The sequence below is a fragment of the Mastacembelus armatus genome, chromosome 7, assembly GCF_900324485.2.
Source record: "Mastacembelus armatus chromosome 7, fMasArm1.2, whole genome shotgun sequence".
Classification (NCBI taxonomy): Eukaryota; Metazoa; Chordata; class Actinopteri; order Synbranchiformes; family Mastacembelidae; genus Mastacembelus; species Mastacembelus armatus.
Genome location: NC_046639.1, coordinates 9,481,718 through 9,499,726, shown reverse-complemented (window position 1 = coordinate 9,499,726; position 18,009 = coordinate 9,481,718). Strand labels below are relative to the sequence as shown.

The 18,009-nt window shown below is 39.1% G+C and overlaps 3 protein-coding genes across 3 annotated transcripts; 2 read left to right on the top strand and 1 right to left on the bottom strand.

Annotated features, from left to right (window-relative positions):
- The first annotated feature begins 177 nt into the window (after positions 1 to 177).
- On the top strand, positions 178 to 3,934 carry cptp (ceramide-1-phosphate transfer protein). The gene is made up of 3 exons (XM_026332741.2): positions 178 to 337; positions 429 to 581; positions 2,496 to 3,934. Exons 2-3 carry the CDS (start codon positions 448 to 450, stop codon positions 3,016 to 3,018), a joined length of 657 nt encoding a protein of 218 aa, XP_026188526.1. The 5' UTR covers positions 178 to 337; positions 429 to 447; the 3' UTR covers positions 3,019 to 3,934.
- Positions 3,935 to 5,492: 1,558 nt separating this feature from the next.
- On the top strand, positions 5,493 to 6,541 carry ubxn10 (UBX domain protein 10). Its single transcript, XM_026333155.1, has one exon. It carries the CDS (start codon positions 5,547 to 5,549, stop codon positions 6,300 to 6,302), a length of 756 nt encoding a protein of 251 aa, XP_026188940.1. The 5' UTR covers positions 5,493 to 5,546; the 3' UTR covers positions 6,303 to 6,541.
- Positions 6,542 to 7,971: 1,430 nt separating this feature from the next.
- ddx19a (DEAD-box helicase 19a) lies at positions 7,972 to 16,423 on the bottom strand. Its single transcript, XM_026332738.1, has 11 exons — positions 16,367 to 16,423; positions 16,131 to 16,194; positions 15,847 to 16,039; positions 13,501 to 13,593; positions 11,787 to 11,889; positions 11,579 to 11,693; positions 11,291 to 11,468; positions 10,955 to 11,192; positions 8,413 to 8,575; positions 8,131 to 8,322; positions 7,972 to 8,033 (listed from the first exon to the last, which is right to left on the bottom strand). The coding sequence occupies exons 1-11, from the start codon at positions 16,421 to 16,423 to the stop codon at positions 7,972 to 7,974; spliced, it is 1,458 nt and encodes a 485-aa protein (XP_026188523.1).
- Between the last annotated feature and the right edge of the window lie 1,586 nt (positions 16,424 to 18,009).

Genomic DNA, 18,009 nt, shown 5'->3' with positions numbered 1-18,009 from the left:
TTTTCTCATAAAGCACCTGCGTAAATTTCACAAAATAATGTCTTTTTAAAGATAAAACAACAAATTGTTGGTTGCTTGTTGGTCATTAAAAAAACACAAACTCTGCAGCACATGTTCCGAGAAGTTTTATTTTCAAGACCGATGTGAATAAAATTTCCTTTCGCTTCATTCCAGATATAACCAAAACTAATTTTGGGCGTTGCCGCTCTCCGTAGAGCCACAGTGCTCTAGCACACCGGCTCGAGTCTGCGCAGTCGGCTCGGATTACAGCAGGAATTACCTGTCACAGAAGAAGACCAATGCTTAATGGCCGTTAAACTTTTCATTTTTATTACAGGTAAATTTTTCGGTCTTTGTTTGCTTACATATCTACGGACGTCTGGTTTGTTGTTGTTGTTTTTCTCTCATTCATTTGTTTCCGGTGACAGCGCGTCCTTGTAGAAAACCATGGCAGGTCCTGTGGCTTCAGAGGATCAGAGATTCTGCTTACGGGAGGTGCTCGACACTTTTAGGTTGAGTCTGTCGGAAAAAAAAGAGGTCTATCTAGAACACTACGTCGCGGGATGGCGTGGGCTTGTAAAGTAAGTGATGCAGGGTGAAAGCTGTATGAGCGGACTACATGTATGTTGTATGTAATTCCAGCATGACTACACTGCACATACCGTCATACACTTGGTTAAAAGGCAGCAATAACTTCCAACGGGGCCCAGGGGCAAGCTTTTGTTGTTGGGCCCCTATAAATTCCCCTAGGCACCCAGAAACTCTCTGTACTGTAGTACTGTAGCGCTAAAGTGGCTAGTTGAATATAAATATATACTTTATTATCTCTGGGGCGAGGGCGCAGGGTAACTATATATGATGTTTGCAGAAACAAAGATTATGTGTAGTTACCTGATGTCCATATGTGACAAAGTATTCAAACCCCTGTACTTTTTGCACATTTTGTGTTGTAGATTTTATTTTCAACAGATACAACTGCCATGTTGCGAATTACTCTACACACGCTAACAACACATGGTGTTAGGAAATTTAGCTAATTTATTAAAAACAGGTGCATCCTGTTTGCTTTATATATTCTTGGGATGTGTCTAGAACTTGATTTGAGTCATGTGGCATTTATCAAACATTTGTAAAGCCCAGACCTGCTGCTCCATCCAAATTCAAAGCCGGGCCCGTCAATATCAGTGGGCGGGCACAGCTTGCTATTGATTATTATAACCTAATAACATTGGTAAAGCCTAAGTCTTCCCAGGAGGACAGTGGCCTGAAAAACAATAAGGGCACAAAGGGCCCTCACGAAGGTCACTCTTACAGAGCATCAGAAATCTCTGCAGAGACAACCACCGGTTGTCAATTGATGACTCCATCAATCAGTCCTTTAGTAGAGGAGCTTGGTGGATCTTAGCAGCAGGGACAAGGAGACTATCCCAGGGGTCTCCAACCCTGGTTCTCAAGTGCTCCTGTCCTGGAATCCCTGCCGTTACAAATTCTGATTGGCTGAACGCACCTGATTCAGGTAATCAGCAGTGGGTAGGCCGGTGATATCTGGAAAGCAAGCAGGACAGTAGTGCTTGAGGACCAGTGTTGGAGACCCCTGGTCTAGAGAAATCCTTGAAGAAATCCTCCGTAAGAGTGCAGGTGACCTGAACTCCTGGGACATTAAATGGTTCACTTTTCAGCATAACAATGACCTGAGTGGTTTCAGGACAAGTCTCTGAATGTGAATAGCACAGCCAAAGCCTAGACTTAAACCCTGTAGAACATAATCATACTTAGTAGAGTTATAAGAGTAAATCATCAATACAGTGTGGAATAAGTGAAGGGAACTGAACACTTTCTGGTGCCACTGTACATGGCACAGAATAGGCATACACTGATAACTGCTCACACAGTACATACGGTTATGTCGCTAGCAGTAAGGATAAACACTATTACTAAATTATTAAACACAATGACCTGCGGTCAGTGAAGCAGATTATAGAATTAGAAACAATAAGAATGAAAATGAGATTTGCAAAGCAGATGACATTTATAACTTAAATAAGATATCCAGTTTAAATAAAGCAAATTGATTATCCCTGCATATGTAAAGGAATTGTAACAATTAAAAGTGAAAACCAGGTGCACAAAAGAGGAAATATCATTTTCATTCGATATTCAAATTAAATAAAATGAAACAGAATTTCTCATGAATCCATATGGTTATACAATTACACAAAACTCACACAGTCTCAGAGCAGTCTTATAAAATCAGGGACATAGGGCAGTTTGAGATGGTTGGTTTTGCACTTGCTGACTCTAAAGCATAAAGTAGTAGGCCTAGTCATAGATAGTAAACTCAACATTTTGGGATTTTTGAACCTCTGTGGTTCTGGGGAGTTCTGGTGAATTGCCTGCCATGCCCAGTTGGTAGTGACACCTTGACTCAGTTGTAACAGAGTGGTGAATGTAATAGAAATAGTGTTAACATACTGTGTATGTATTTCACTCAATAGGTTTCTCAACAGTTTGGGGAGCGTTTTTAGCTTCATTTCTAAGGATGCTGTCAACAAAATCCAGATCCTGGTCAGCTACCTGAATGGTGAGAATGGGTCTCAGTATGTCACTGTACAGTCAATGGTAAAATATGAGCTAGAGAATGATTTTGTGGACCAGACCAAGCGAGGCAGCCATCCAGAGTCTGGCTGCCGTACTCTACTGAGACTCCACCGTGCACTGAGGTGGCTGGAGCTCTTCCTGGAACGCCTCCGCACTAGCACTGAGGACAGTAAGACATCGGTCATGTGTGCTGAAGCTTACAATGAGTCCCTTGCCCAGTACCACCCTTGGGTGATCCGTAAGGCTGCAGGCATGGCATTCTGTGTCCTCCCAGGACGGTCAGCTTTCTTTGAAGTGATGAATGTGGGCCCCCCGGAGCAGGTTGTGGCCATGCTGGGAGAAGCCCTACCACTAATCTCTGAGGTGTATCAGATCACAGAGGACCTCTACACTCAGCATAATCTGCTTAATTTACCATAGAGCAAGAGCTATTATCTGCAACATGATTCATTGCATCATTAAAAATGTGCTCCTGCTCATGGGCTGTTAGCTACTACTGTTGTCTGGTGATTATAGAGCTGTGTATTGTCTGTATACTGGTGAGCACAAATAATTGTAATTTCACTGACACTGATCTGTCGCTGTTGTATTTCCAGTTTTATTATAAAACTGTTATTAATTCTAATATTGCATTATTATCTTTACTCATAATGATGCACATCTGAATAATATTTTAATTCAGCCTTTGCTTGTGCATTCTTTTTGTTTTTATTTTAAATACATAAAGGGAACTGCAGTGGAGCCCAGAAGTCTCAGGTTACTGCTAACAGCTATTTGTTCTCATAATTGCACAAGTGGCCAAGCCAATACTTCTTATTTGGTGATATATTATTTTAGACTTGAGCTGCAACAGTTGCCTAATTGACCAAAAGAAGCAAAAGAGCAACTATTTTATATATATGTTCTATATTAAGTATTTAATATTTTTAGGTTTCACAAATGTGATAATTAGCTGCTTTTCTTCATCTTACTCCATAGTAATTTCATTAATTTGGGGTTTTTGACAATGTTATTGCTGATCTATTTGTTTACTCAATTCTTTGGGATACTGTGATGGACATTTTGTAATGTTTACAGATGTTACAGAGACCAAATAAATCGTCTAGAAGGTTTAAAGAATTTAGAATGGATACCAAACATGATTTCTCTGTATTAGCAATAATATAAGAAATAAATTATATAAGATGATATAGGCCCATTAGTGAGCTGCTCTCAACTGTTAGATAATCTGACAGGTGTTTTCAAAGCACTTTACCAAAGACACATTTGTCCAAATGTGCCAGAAAGTAGAAATGTTGCCAAGACCTTAAAAATAAACTGATAATCTGAAACAGAAGCACTGGAATAATGTCGATCCTTAAATTTATACAATAACATATCCAATCAATGCTTTGTAGTGCAGTGGCCATACCATATGCTCAGAATGCCCTACTTTCACTTAAGATGTTTGTAAAAAAAAAAAAAGAAAAGAAAAAGTAAAGACAACTGTAAATTTTATTTTGGAAACATTTTCTTTTTCTAAATGATGAAACAAAAGTTCTCCTTAGTGGACTCAAGAGTTGTTACTCTGTTTATGATCTCAATATCATTTTTCTTCTAATCTATAAATGAGAAAATAAGTGTATAACTAATGTTTAGGGAAAAATAGCCTATTTTAAAGTGAATGTATATAGTGCGTTGTATATTATCTAGCCTATACAGTATCTCACAGAAGTGAGTACACCCCTCACATTGTAAATAGTTTATTATATCTACACTCACAACTTTACATTGTAGCAAAGTGTCATTTCCTGTGTTGTCACATGAAAAGGTATAATAAATTATTTATAAAAATGTGAGGGGTGTACTCACTTCTGTGGGATACTGTAAATAATGTATGTTAATAAAAACATTTTATTATTACCATTATTAGTTACAGAGATGAACTTCTTTTGCACAACCAATCGTCAGCAAGGGCATTCGACGTAAAAATAGCATGAAATCGATCATTAAAAGCCTTTTATTTTGAACCGTCCAATTCAGTGCCTGGAAATTGAACATTTATACCTTAGTCCACCCATATATTTTCCCCCTCTAAGCAAGGGATGGTCCTATTTAAATTCTTCAGAGATAATAGTGCCAACATTGTCTTGTTGGCAAGGAAATTGTTAATGATTTTCTGATGGTGCGAGCCATCACTTCCACTCAATAACACCGGGGAAGCCTAATATGATCATAAATGAGTCGATTAGTGAGCCTGCAATGTGGAAATGAAGTAAACTGTGATATGAGGTTTTGAGAAGCCTGTTCTAATTGTTTCCCGTTATCACTCTGCTGATGGAAGATTGCAACAGACCTAAGTGATCACTGCTACATTGTTACATTTTCCCAGTTGCCAAATATCTCTGGCGAGAGATTAACTTTTTTTAATCCCTGAAGGGAAATTCAGATAGTTTTGCAGCAAAAGAAATAAGTAGTAAGTAGTAAAAATAACAGATAACAGATATGAGTGCGTCTTTCTTAGAATTTCGTCACTAGGAGGAGCTACTCTGCGCTGACAATGTATGGCCCGTGTTCCAGCTGCAGTTGCGCCTTTCCAACACCAGGGGCTCCCTGCGTCCGAGTACACGGTGTAGTCATGACAACTAGACTGTCATGGTAACCGGCGACGCCGAGAAGACGGAATGAAACTATGAACCTGAGTGGAAAGGAACGGGAGCAGACGGCGTTGTAGCGCTTTTATATATATATATATATATATATATATATATATGTATATATATATAAATATGTAGATACATATTTATATATTGAATCTGTAAGGCACCTTCTAAATAGTCTTAGCGCGGGGTCATGGTTGTCTCATGGCTCGTGGAGAATTTAATTTGTTTTTGTTTTGAAAAGCACTGAAACCAGGAAACCGGCTGACTGTTTGGAACTTTAATGCAACCCTCCACGGTGGGTCATCAATGCATTTAACAAGACCAAAGTCCTCCAAAGGACGAAGCCGACCTGCTGCAAACAACTCTCTCCATACAGGTGACAGAGACAGTAACCAGAGGCTGCCCGTGTCTACGGTGGCTCCTATTTACGGCAGGCCGGACAGAAACTTCCGCTCCCAGTCTCAGCCCATCATGTGGCAGGCCAACAGCTTGGGCCAGAGCCAAGGCTTGCACATGCTGCACCATGCTGCTGCTGCCCCACCACAGTCCTTAAACAAGTACAGGGTCCTTCCGTCCATAGAGAGGAGGCGCTCAGTAGTGAGTCCTGATGAAAGCCTGAGGAAAAACATGTCTAGTCTCAGCCTGTCTGGTGCTGCTGCTACCGTGCAGCAAAGGCAAAGACATGAGGGGCCAGGTCTCCGCACAGCGCACACCATCAGCTCTGAAGGGGGCGATGGGACTGAAAAGCCACCAAAGCCACCGGACTTAGCACCAACAGTGACCAAAGAAGGCACTGGTACTTTGCTCCTGGCGGTCCGAGCACCGTGCGGTAGAAGGTTTCAGGAGAACTTTGAGCCTGAAGACACTCTCCTGAAGGTGAAAACCACTGCAGAGGCCAGGTATGGGGCCAAATATGGAGAGGTCTCCATTGAGACTATGGATGTACCACGCAGGAGCTTCGCAGACATGGATATGACTTTAGCCCAGTGTGGTATCTTGAACAGATCAGTGCTGTGTATCTGTCAGAATAGTGACAGTCTGATGGAGCATGAAAGCATTTAAATCGTTTTAAACTTGATTTACAGTTGAAATTTGTCTGTGCGGTTCACATTCCACTCAGACATGGGTCCTATCTTTATTTGAATGGTTGATTTTGACCACCATGCACCGGGATATACTGTAGGCTATTTACAGTGCTTGACACTTGAAGGTTTTGTGGCATCACAACTAGTTTGGACGTAATAGTGGACATTTTAAATATTTGCATATTCATACATATATTTTGAATTAAATGTCACACAGACCCCACAGTTATAAGAATTGTAGTGTACTTGTGTGTATATATATATATATATATAAACTTTTTTGTGGACAAAATAATACACTAAATAATTGAAATTGGGGATTTTGAAGTATATACAGCTTCTCTTTGTAGTGTCAATTCATCATGGTAACTTCCTTTGCTGTCCTTTTGTACAGAGTACTACACACTATGTACAGAACCACAGCTGATCCATGACGGCTGTTTCTACATAATTTTCAGTTACAGTAGGAGAAAAACGCAAATTAAGGACTTAAATCTGTTTTGTTATGTAGAGAAGAGTCTGGTTTAAGTGTGGTTGCAACAGTGCTGGCATTCAATACAATGTTAGAGTTGCTCGGCAATTATGGTAAGGCTGCTGGAAAAATACAACAAACAGGGTTTTCAGAAGTTTCTTTGCCATTTTCTACAGCTTTCAATTTCCTAGACCTTTAAGATGCAGATACACTATGTTAATATATGAGAAAGTATCACACTGCTACCCTTATTTCAAAGTGTGTAAATGTTGCTGTATAACTTCACAATTTTACGTTAAGCCATAATTAAGAGGTGTAAATAACTCCCTCCCCACACACTGAACCAAGTCACCAAATTTTTTTGGATGGGTTAGATCTGTACTCCTGATGACTGAATGTAAAACAATTAGTGATCACATCTTTCAGCATAAACTCAAGACACCTGCTCACATAAACATTTATTAAAACAAAGTGCACAGAACTTGGAGGTTACAGGTTTCTTATTTTTTAATGTATCGAATATCCTCTTCTGAAGAAACTGTGTCATTACTGAATTGAGGTTCTGAGCAACTGATTGAGTAAATGAACTCAATACATTGGTCTCACTTGGTAAGCTGCCAAAGAATATTTTTAATATATATATTTTTCCACATGTATATATTTGTTTTTTTGTTAAATCAAAAGTGAGAAAAGGCTCTGGCTTGGTCTGATGGAATAAGTAGTTCAGGAAATTAACAGAACTATGAGAACTATCACTAGGCTCAAACAGGCAGTTTAAATGTCAAAATGCTTCACTTTGAAAAATATTTAATTTGAACTCAGCCTTGATCAAACTAGACAAATGTATAGGTGAGACACCAGTCTATGTTAATACACACCACATAAAACCATCAACCAGCAGTATCTCCACCCTTCTTAAATACTGTTTTAATAACTGACATTGTCTCTAGAAGAGCTTAAAGCTTTAAGGAAACTTCAGTGACCAACATTGTACATAAATGAAATCTCAGTGAAAACTGTAGTCAATGCTGTTAAAGAAACCAACATTTGCATCTAATGGAAACAAGGAAACAATAAATCCTTGAAAGAACTTAAGTCAAATTTAGGTAACAAGTCTAACTGCTTCTTTATTGGGTCTAACTGCTTCTTTATTGGGTGGTGCATACCAAAGCATTTAGCTCATCAGTTTTTCCATTTCTTCAAGATTGCTAGTGTCAAGTTTCGTGATTCTCCTGTCTGTCACATGAAGAGAACAAAAAAAAAAAAAGTCATGTTAGAATGATACTAATATTTGTGGCCTGACATGATCAAACTGGAAAAAACAGGAACATACTGAAATGCATCTCAATTTGTTTGATAATATCCATGCTGTGAGTGCTGTCAACCATATTGACTGCAAATCCTCTTCTGCCAAAGCGTCCTGTGCGGCCAATCCGATGAAGGTACGTGTCATTGTCAGCATTTCCATCCAAGTCCACAGGAAGGTCAAAATTGACCACAAGCGACACCTGCTCCACATCAATACCTATAAGCACAGATAGCTTTGAGATATTTATATTCACCTCACAACATAAAATCTTAATTTTAAAATCTGACACTTGCCAATCTGCCTCACCTCTGGAGCACACATTTGTGGTCACAAGCACCTTTTCCTTGCCATTCCTAAAGCGTTCAATGACAGCAGCTCTCTGCTCCACTGTCATTTCCCCACTCAGCATTGCCACCTGGTGGCCCTCGGTGGTCAGGTGTGCTGTCAGCCAAGCAGCCATCTTGCGAGTCTTTTTTTTTTTTTTTTAAAAAAAAGATAAAGCATGAGCATGACCTAAACTAAATAGACTAACAGATACTGAGTAACATCAGTGAAATGCATAGCCAGGAATTGGGAAAAATGAAAAATAAATAACTGGAGGACATCAACATGAAACCTGCCAGTTATTAGCTCAGAGAGCAGAATTAAAGCCTATTTATTCTTCTGTGTTGAACATACAGACCAAGTGGATCATTGTAAGCATTTATAGTTGTGCACTGGGGGCTAATGTTCTGCAGGGTGTTAATGGTGATTCATTTAATCACAATCATTTAATTATTAAATAAATGGTTCTGTTCTCCAACACACTAGTTGGTTATGCCACAGCCTTGTATGTTTTGGAATAGGATACTTAAAACAACGGCAAGAGAAAATTAGCACATCATTTTGCCTTTAATATATGATGAAAACACTTACTGAAACTGCTGCAACCCAGCAAAGAGGGAATATGTTGGAGATGATATGTAAAGCCACTGAACTGACTGAGGCAGGAGGAGGGTGAACATTCTGGATCAAGTTTTAACCACAGTTTGACAGGCATAAATCAGCCTTAGAGCAGCAACCTGGTCAGAGCCCTTGGGCCTGATTTATAAACATGTTATACACACACAAAACAGGGCCTTAAAATGGTGTGTGTCACTTCCCATGCACAATTTGTGATCAGTTTTTCTATAGATTTGATCACCACTGTCTCACATTACATTGCACAGCACAGGAGAAGATGGAATACAGGCTAGCATCAAGCACTCTACTATCACATAACTGCAGAACAAAGTGTAAATAACTTCTCCTGATATACCGTGCACATTATCAAATATCAAAGCTTGGAAATACAGCCATTAAACTCTTGCACAATCAAACTCTATCCTTGTTATCAGTTCTAATTATAATGCTGTTCAGAACAAAAGCAGCATGCAGAAACGTGTTTGCCTGTTACACTGTTCTCTTTAAATTGTTGGTAAAGGAGTACAAAGATGTGGTATACATTTAGATCAGACCACTTTTTTCCCCTCAATTTCTGGCACTGACAGTTCATACAGCAACAACAACAACATGTCACTCGCACTGCTTCGATTCATTAGTGATCCTGCAGCTGTGGCCACTAAATGTCTTTTTCCACCTCCACATCCCCTACAAGTGCCTCTACTTAAATATCTGAGACGTTATATTTCTTTGTTCTTTTCTCACCCATTGCCACGATTCACTAACAAAAGAACAGTTGCCTGCCAGGCCTATTACTGTGCAGATCAGTATTAAGGAGGTACTTTACATTGACTATTTATGGTTAAAAGGGGGCATGTACAGGGTGGATTAGAGGCTGAATCATGTATGCATAATTCTAGGTGATTTGTGATTAATAAAGGGATCACAGGTGAGCATGTACAAGGCTTTATAAATCTTTTTTTTTTTTTTTTTTTTTTTGCATACACCATTTTTGGCTTTTGGGCACATGTATACTTTTAGTAAAGTACACCACGCACAGATTTATACATGAGACTGCTGGATGGTTTTACACAAACTGCAGGAATAACCAAAAGTTTCACTTGACAGATGACACTGTGTTTAAAGCTGTTCAATGAATATTACTACAGTAAGGCTGTTTTTGTCTTTAATTTTAACTTAATTTGTATATAGGCACCAGCTGATAGAGAAGTAGATTGGTGGCTAGAAACTATTCAATGTTGCTGTGCTAATTTTGCAGAGGAAAAATAACAGGCATGTAGAGTCTTTTCACAATTTTGTGTGGTTGATAATGATTACATCCTGTACTCGGTTTTGCAGGAGTGAAGCTCTGTTTACACTTAAGTCACCTCAAGTTTTTGGTGTAGTCTGACATGAAGACAAATTTTTCACCAGTTTTACAAAAATAATCCAAATGAGGGCAGAAATGCTCTTCATTTATGCAGCAGGCAACAACATTAACTGTATGATGAGGCTTTTAACCAATGCTCTCTGTAAATTGTATCACGAATACAAATTCATGTTTAGAAGACATTTTACATGTATACAGTAAGCCGCTATAATGTATTAATAGTGAACTAGTGTATGACTAAATATTTGCAAAGCTGATTACATCCACCTGCCCCAGTATTTTAGTGCTAATTAACAAATGGGAGCATGTCAACATGCAAAAGAAAGATGTTAAAAGTAAAGAAATAAACTACAAAGTTCTTTTGGTGTGACTTCTGCTTGCATGTGGCATTGATTATACTTTTAAGAATTGCAACAGCAATGAAAACAAAGCTTCGTCTTTCAACCAAAATTTCATAGCTTGGCATACAGAGAAGAAATTTGTAATTCTTAATCATAAGGGAACAGTGTATTAACCAGGGTTACAATGCAGACTTACATGGCAAAAGATCACGGCCTGAGCAATGGTAAGGCTCCCGTATAGATTACAAAGAGCTGTGAACTTGTCCTCCTTCTCTCTGCACTCCACATAGAACTGCTTGATTGTGTCCAGCGTCTCCTCTTCACGCTTCAGCCTTATGATATTGGGTTCAGGAACCACCTGCTCTGCAAATCTCCACACAGACTCCTCAAAGGTTGCAGAGAAAAGGAGCATCTGACAGTCCTTTGTCAGCTGTCTGCATCAGTAAACAAACGAGGAAAACAATGTTGTAAGAAAAGTGCTGAACAACATGAGTAAAAACGGCATCTTAGTATCTCTCTCATAAAGGTGTACCTCTGGATGCGAATGCTCTGGTCTCGATGACCCTGTGTAGCGATCATCACATCAGCCTCATCCAGTACAAACATTGTAATTTTCTTGGGGTCAATGAATTTGTACTTGGTGCACCAGTCAAGGACTGTACCTGGTGTTCCAATGACAATCTGCTCCTGCAGCTTAACACCCCGATTCACTAAACATAAGGGGGGAAGGGGGGAGAAAAAAAAAAAAAAAAAAAAGAATCAATGAATATATGACTTTGCTATCCATCAGAAGTAATTCAAATTATGGTCAAGTTCTTACATCTGTTGCCTCGAATGCCATATGCCAGTTTCACATCTGGACAAAATTTCCCCATTTGCTCAATTACTTGACCAATTTGCAGAGCCAGCTCATATGTAGGCGCAATGCACAGACACTGAAAGAACCAATTTTAAAAACAGAGAGTCCGTTTTAAGGTTTACAGGTGAATGTGCACAATGGCTGGCACTGTAGATTGTGTTATGCTCACCTGCGTCCATTTATTGGCTGGGTTTACATGGCTGAGAATGGCCAGAGAAAAGGCAGCAGTTTTACCTGTGCCCGACTGTGACTGTGCAATCAGATTTTGAGGTCTGCAAACACACACGGGGGGAGAAAAAAAAAAAAAAAACTACAGTGAAGTGAATGAATCACAGGCAAAGGAAACATTGGAACAGATTTTCTAAAAGCCGTGGTTACAAGTTTTAGACAAAGGACAACAATTACAGCACATTTTAAAGTTAACTCATTCCTCAACAAAAAAACTTTAATTAAATTAATTGTGGCTTCCTAAGTATGATGTGAAGCTGTTCATCATCTATTATATTATCACTATTATAAATTCAATATTTTAGGGCTATGGACATAACAAGATATCTTCACAAGTCAATCAATAAGAAAAGGAATAGCTACCACTACAGCAAAACCTTGCACTGAACTGAGTGTGATGAATCTCACAAGACATGTATGAAGAAAAACACTGAACACTCCAGTTCCAGCATCTTGAGTTGTGAGTAGGGCTGTGCCAAATATCAAATTTTATGTCGCAATAAGATCAAGGTCGATCTCGATAGTAAGATTTTTTTTTATTTGTTGGTCATTTTATTGGTCTTCCAGCAAAACAACGCAGCAGAAATATAAGACTGAGCATTGAGGCACAAGTTTGGCATGTGTTTACGGATACCACCCACTTGTGATAGAACTTTGTGTAATAACTCATTCTGTCATTGTCAGAACAGTGTGGAGGAGCAGCCAGCAGCATCTCACATACTGATGTTTGGGCTGCTGTTGCTGTGTAAGCCAGTACGTCAGGAGTGGGGCCTGACTAAAGAGAAGATGAACAGAACAGAAAATGTTGACAACAACTTAAGTGTCAGCGTTAATGATAAAAACACCCAAACAGACACAGCCCAGGGCTCGAAAGATGAGAATATGGTTGAGACACGCACCTGAGAACTGAGTAGTCTCCAAACATTGTTCCAGCTGCATACTTTATTACCTGCACTACCTACTTATGTTACACTAAGTTATAGTTTAGTGTGAACATAAACTTTTACTTTATCAGCAATATAATATCTTCATTTAAGTCAAGAGTGCCATCTAACGCTAGTAACTCCTTGACAAAATTATTGTAAATATACGCATATAAGTCCATCCATCCATTATCTATACCCACTTATTCCTAACCAGGGTCACAGGGATCTGCTGGAGCCTATCACATCTCCCTTTGGGTATAAGGAAGGGATACACCCTGGACAGGTCACCAGTTCATCACAGGGCCACATTTAGACAAACAACCATACATGCTCACACTGACTCCTATGGGCAATTTAGAATCACCAATCAACCTGACATACGTGTTTTTGGACTGTGGAAGGAAACTGGAGTACCCAGGGAAAACCCACACAAGCATAGGGAGAACACGCAAACTCACAGAAAGGTCCGTGCCAGGTTTCAAACCAGGAATATTCTTGCTGTGAGGCAACAGTGATGACCATTAAGCCACTGTGCTGCCCACCATTTTCACATTTCTCAGTTATTTAATATTGTAAATTATCCTTAACTTTGAGCAAATACCATGCACTCTTCCTCAACAAACAGATTCTTACTCAGTTACCCAAATTGCTGACTATTATTCTTCTGTCCATTGGCCAGTTAATCAATTCCTTGTCCCAGCACTTCTTCAAAAGAGAAAATTAACTCACGGCTGTGCCAACATCAAAGGCAAAGCATTCTCCTGTATCCTGGAAGGTCTGTTAAAACCCATGTTGTAGACCCCCTTCAGCAGCTCAGGCTTCCTATTAATCAGTATAACAGACATTAGTTCATTACTCAACATATCAGAAATTTGAAGTGTAAAGTAAATAGCACAAATACAAAACTGAAATGTTAATGCATGGTTACTGATCTACTGATTTTCAGTGAAGGTCAGGGGGAGAATGTGATAATTCTGAGGAGCCTCTGAAAGATTTATTCTACAAAGTCCTCATGAAGTCACAATGAATGATGTGAATATATATATGACATCAAATATTTGTACGTTAAAACAAAATATTGGTTAAGATACAAGAGAGCGAATAAAGGACTTTTAAACATATAATCATCCCCTTCACAGAAAAGAGACACCCCTGATTACAGAAACCACTTGGCGCACCTTTTGGCAATCAGCTGATGGACATGGTTAAAAGTTGCAAGGAAAGACTGTTACACAATAAAAAAGGCAGAGCTGATGAGTAGCAATTTAATATAGATTAGTAGTGGGCAATTCTGATCCTCCAGGGGTACTGTCCTGCTCATTGTCCAAATATCACTACCCTACCCATTGCCGATTATCTGAATCTTCCAAATTCTGATTAGCTGAACACATCTGTTCCAGGTAGCAGTGGGTAGGGCCGGGGCAGTTGGAAAACAAGCAGTGCAGTATATGGCAAGCCGATTTAACAAAGATTTCACTTCAATATCCGTAATTACATTTCAGATATCTAAAATTACATTTTGACTGGTCAAAACTACAATGTGACTTGTCAATTCTAATTCAAGATATCTACAATTACAGTATGAGTAGTCACAATTCTATTTTGAATATTCAAAATGACATCACTGCGCCGTTTTAGCATTTATCCGACCAATTAATTCACAAGTGTATTTATAATTAGTCACAACTGTAATTTAAGATATTTAATGTATTTATTTATTTTGGCTAGTGGAAAGCCACATTCCAGATATTTAGAATTACATTTTGACTAGTCTGAATTTTAAGATATCTACAAAGACTTTTATAAAGGTATTTTTGGATGCCCTTTTAACATAAAAAGGATAAAGTAACTATCCACTATTTCATTTCACATTTCATTTTTATGGCTGCAAATGCTACCTACCTAGCGAGCTATCTAGTTACACAGTATTAAAGCAAATGCAAATTCATTATCCACATTGTGGATAGTCAAAATTCAATTGTAGATAGGGCTGGGTATCGTTCAAAAATTTCCGATACCGATATCGATACCTTGACTTCGATACTTTTTTCGATACCAATTTAATGAAATAAATTGTAACAAAAGTACAATACGCATTACCTCAGAGAAACTTGGTTTTATTTTTTTCAGGTTGTTGACTTCTTTTATACAGATTTAAATTCTCTCCTTAAAAATCCAATCTTAATCAGGGGCGCCAATAATTGTGGAGCGCACTGTATAACATTAGTACGAAGTCACCGCGCACAGAAAGAAGCGCTAACTTAAATAGATCACAAGCATGCAGCACTACAAGTTAGCCGATTTTGTTTGCTAAAAGTTAAGCTTAGGTAAGTGTGGCTCGTGCGGTGGGCATGTCGAAGCAGACTTCGGGGCAGTAAAACAGAGAGGATGACCTCATCTGCTCGGTCTTGCAGTCAAAGATGGAGCAACTTTCTGCTCTTATGTTTATTCCGTGCACGATTAAGTGCTTCATCAGATTTGACGTGTTGCCTGCAATTATTTTGTTGCAAATGTTGCATCGCGCGCTGTTGTCGTCGAGCTTGGTGAAATGCAGCCACACTTTCGACCTTTTCCACATTGTTTTAAACACTTCGCGGTTAGAATGATCACACACAACAGCCTCACGTGTGAACCGCATCTCTGGGCGTAACCGGTGTAAACTAGTGTTTTTCCTTGATGCCTCGCTACAGCCAATCACCAGCGTTTGATTTAGGCATGTCAAGCATGCTGCATGCTTATTGGCTTGGCTCACTGACAGGATTAAACTGACGAGATTAAACCCTTAGGTATCGAAATTTGGTACCGAACAAAAAGATACTCAATAGTATCGAGGCAATTCGGTCGGTGCTTAAAAAGTATCGAATTCGATACCCAGCCCTAATTGTAGATATCTTAAAGTAGTTTCTTCATTCAAGTCAATGAACAATTCTTACTAGTCAGAATGTAAACGCAGATATCTTAAATGATAGTTGTGACTGGTCATAAATACATTACAGATATCTTTAATGTGAATCCTGTCCACCTATCTGATGTTAAAACGCCTTGCCAGTCATCAAGTTTTCCCTGTAAACTCACAGTCTCAGCTCCTCAAAGGTCTTCACAGAGTAGAGAGGAGAAGTGGGGTCCCGCTGTAAAACTTCAACCTGGTTTCTATTCCGCACCAGGGACCGACGGATCAGTTTGTTTAAAAGTGACTGCTCAGCCAGGTCCACTTTGTCCGCTTGTCTTCTCCGTCCTCCGTTTTCACTGTTCTCCCAAAAAACGTTTCCTGCACAGTTGGAGAGAGTGAGCGGTAAAATTAGCTTAGCTTAGCTTAGCTAGCGGAGATGTTAACGAGCTAATAGGATGAATTAACTTACCATTTATATCACCGCTCAAGGTGGGCAGATAACCCACTCGATCCACTTTTTTTGAGAATTCATACTATAGCCAGAAAACGTAATTTCACATGAGCAAGAAAGTAGACGAAAAAAAATGCAACAAACTGCGTTGCAGCTACTTAGCACATTAAGCTAACCTCTAACCTGCCAGCAGTGACAAAGTTGGCAGGTGTTTGGCAGAAGCTTTGGCGCTTGTGCACACCTTTAAAACTCACCTCTACGGCGTTAGCTTCCTGAACATCGACTGCAAGCGCCCACGAGTCTTTAGACATTTTCAAACATTACCTGAGACAACAGCTTAAAGATAATGAGATTAGTCTTGTGCTCCGGTCTGGCTGCGACACCACAATCAACTATATCACTGATGCTGCCTTCAAAGGCATCAAAAATACCGCAATTTTAAATCCAGAACCACCACTAAAAGTTACCAAAGTAGTAACACTAGGCCCAATTACCTCACAGTGCAAACGTGATGGTCATTTTACAACGTTATCTAGTTTTGACCATCATTCAGTGGCCTACTTTAAGTTGAAACTTGTAAAAGAACATCCACAGCTCTTTCTTTCCCACTTAACGTGTCCCTTTTTCTCCGAACTTAAATATGGTTTTCATTTATCGCTCCTTTTCTTATCTTTGCATAAACGAAGCAGGTTCTCAATTAGAATTAAAAAAAAGAAAATGCATTAGTTTTATATTTACGACGTTTATGAAGGATACATGAAGGCACCACAATAATTCTACCACGTTTCTAGAGTGAACTGCTGACACGCCCCCTTTTTTCATTTTTTAAATATACAATAAAATAAATGGATTAACCCCCTGAAAGGGAAGTCTTGTAGTGGCAGTAATCAGTACTAAGCATTAAAAGTGATAGTCAGTGATAGTCCAGTTTATGCTGGTTAGTCATCTGCCATTAGCTAAGGTGTTGTAGAGCCTGATGGCAGTGGTGATGAAGGATCTCCTGTATCGTTCAGCCCTGCAGTGCAGTGAGGTGAGTCGTCCACAGCAGTGCTTCTCTGCTCCATCAGAATGTTATGAAGGGGATGGTCAGTGTATTCCAGGATGGCCTCTACCTTTTTCTGTGAGCATCTCTCCACCACAGCCTCCAGTGAGTCTAGCCTCATTCCAGTCACTGAACTAGCTTTTTACACCAGTTTGTCCAGCTGCCTTGCATCCTTCTGGTTATGCTGTTCAGCAGACTGGAGCATAAAACTGCAAACTTAACTATAGTTTGGTAAAACATGTGCAGCATCTTCCTGCAGACATCTAGGGATCATAACAAATTTTCTTTTGAAAGAAACTAGGAAATCAACTTAGGCAGAATTCATTTTCCACAGAGGACAGGCATGCTTTAGATACTGTGTGCAGTGTAGTAGTAACAGTATGGAAGATATGCAGTTTCTATCACATAAGACTAGAAATGCAGCAAATTTTCACAGTTGAGGAGCTGAACTTGAAGAATGTCATTTTTATTTGGCACACTATGTGCTTCACATGGAAACAGAAATATAAAACATTTATCAGGCCTTCCCATACTGCAGTTAACAACATGTATGACTGATGGGAACACAGAGCCACTGTTTGAAATACAGTAAAGCTGATACAATTAGTGGACTAATTGATGAGTCAGTGATTTATATAAACAACTTTTCAAATAGAAATGCCAAATATTCTTCAGTTTCAGCGTAACATCTAAGGATTTGTGCTTTTGGATAATCATATTAAAAAAGCAATTTGCTGGTACCTTCAGGTTTGGGAATTTTTTATAGAGCAGTAGTTCCTGTTTTCAAGAATCATATAGACCAAATGGCTGAGATTGTAATCTGCAAATAATGATAATGATTAGTTGCAGCCTTAG

Bases quoted from the DNA above. Each gene is read 5' to 3' on its own strand.
- ddx19a (XM_026332738.1), bottom strand. From the start codon at position 16,423: ATGTCTAAAGACTCGTGGGCGCTTGCAGTCGATGTTCAGGAAGCTAAC. The intron at 11,193-11,290 runs GTACACCTTTAT...TTACTGATGCAG, and splicing joins CAGAGCATTCGCATCCAGAG to ACAGCTGACAAAGGACTGTC. The intron at 8,323-8,412 runs GTGAGGCAGATT...CTGTGCTTATAG, and splicing joins CACAAATGTGTGCTCCAGAG to GTATTGATGTGGAGCAGGTG.
- ubxn10 (XM_026333155.1), top strand. From the start codon at position 5,547: ATGCATTTAACAAGACCAAAGTCCTCCAAAGGACGAAGCCGACCTGCT.
- cptp (XM_026332741.2), top strand. From the start codon at position 448: ATGGCAGGTCCTGTGGCTTCAGAGGATCAGAGATTCTGCTTACGGGAG. The intron at 582-2,495 runs GTAAGTGATGCA...TTCACTCAATAG, and splicing joins GGATGGCGTGGGCTTGTAAA to GTTTCTCAACAGTTTGGGGA.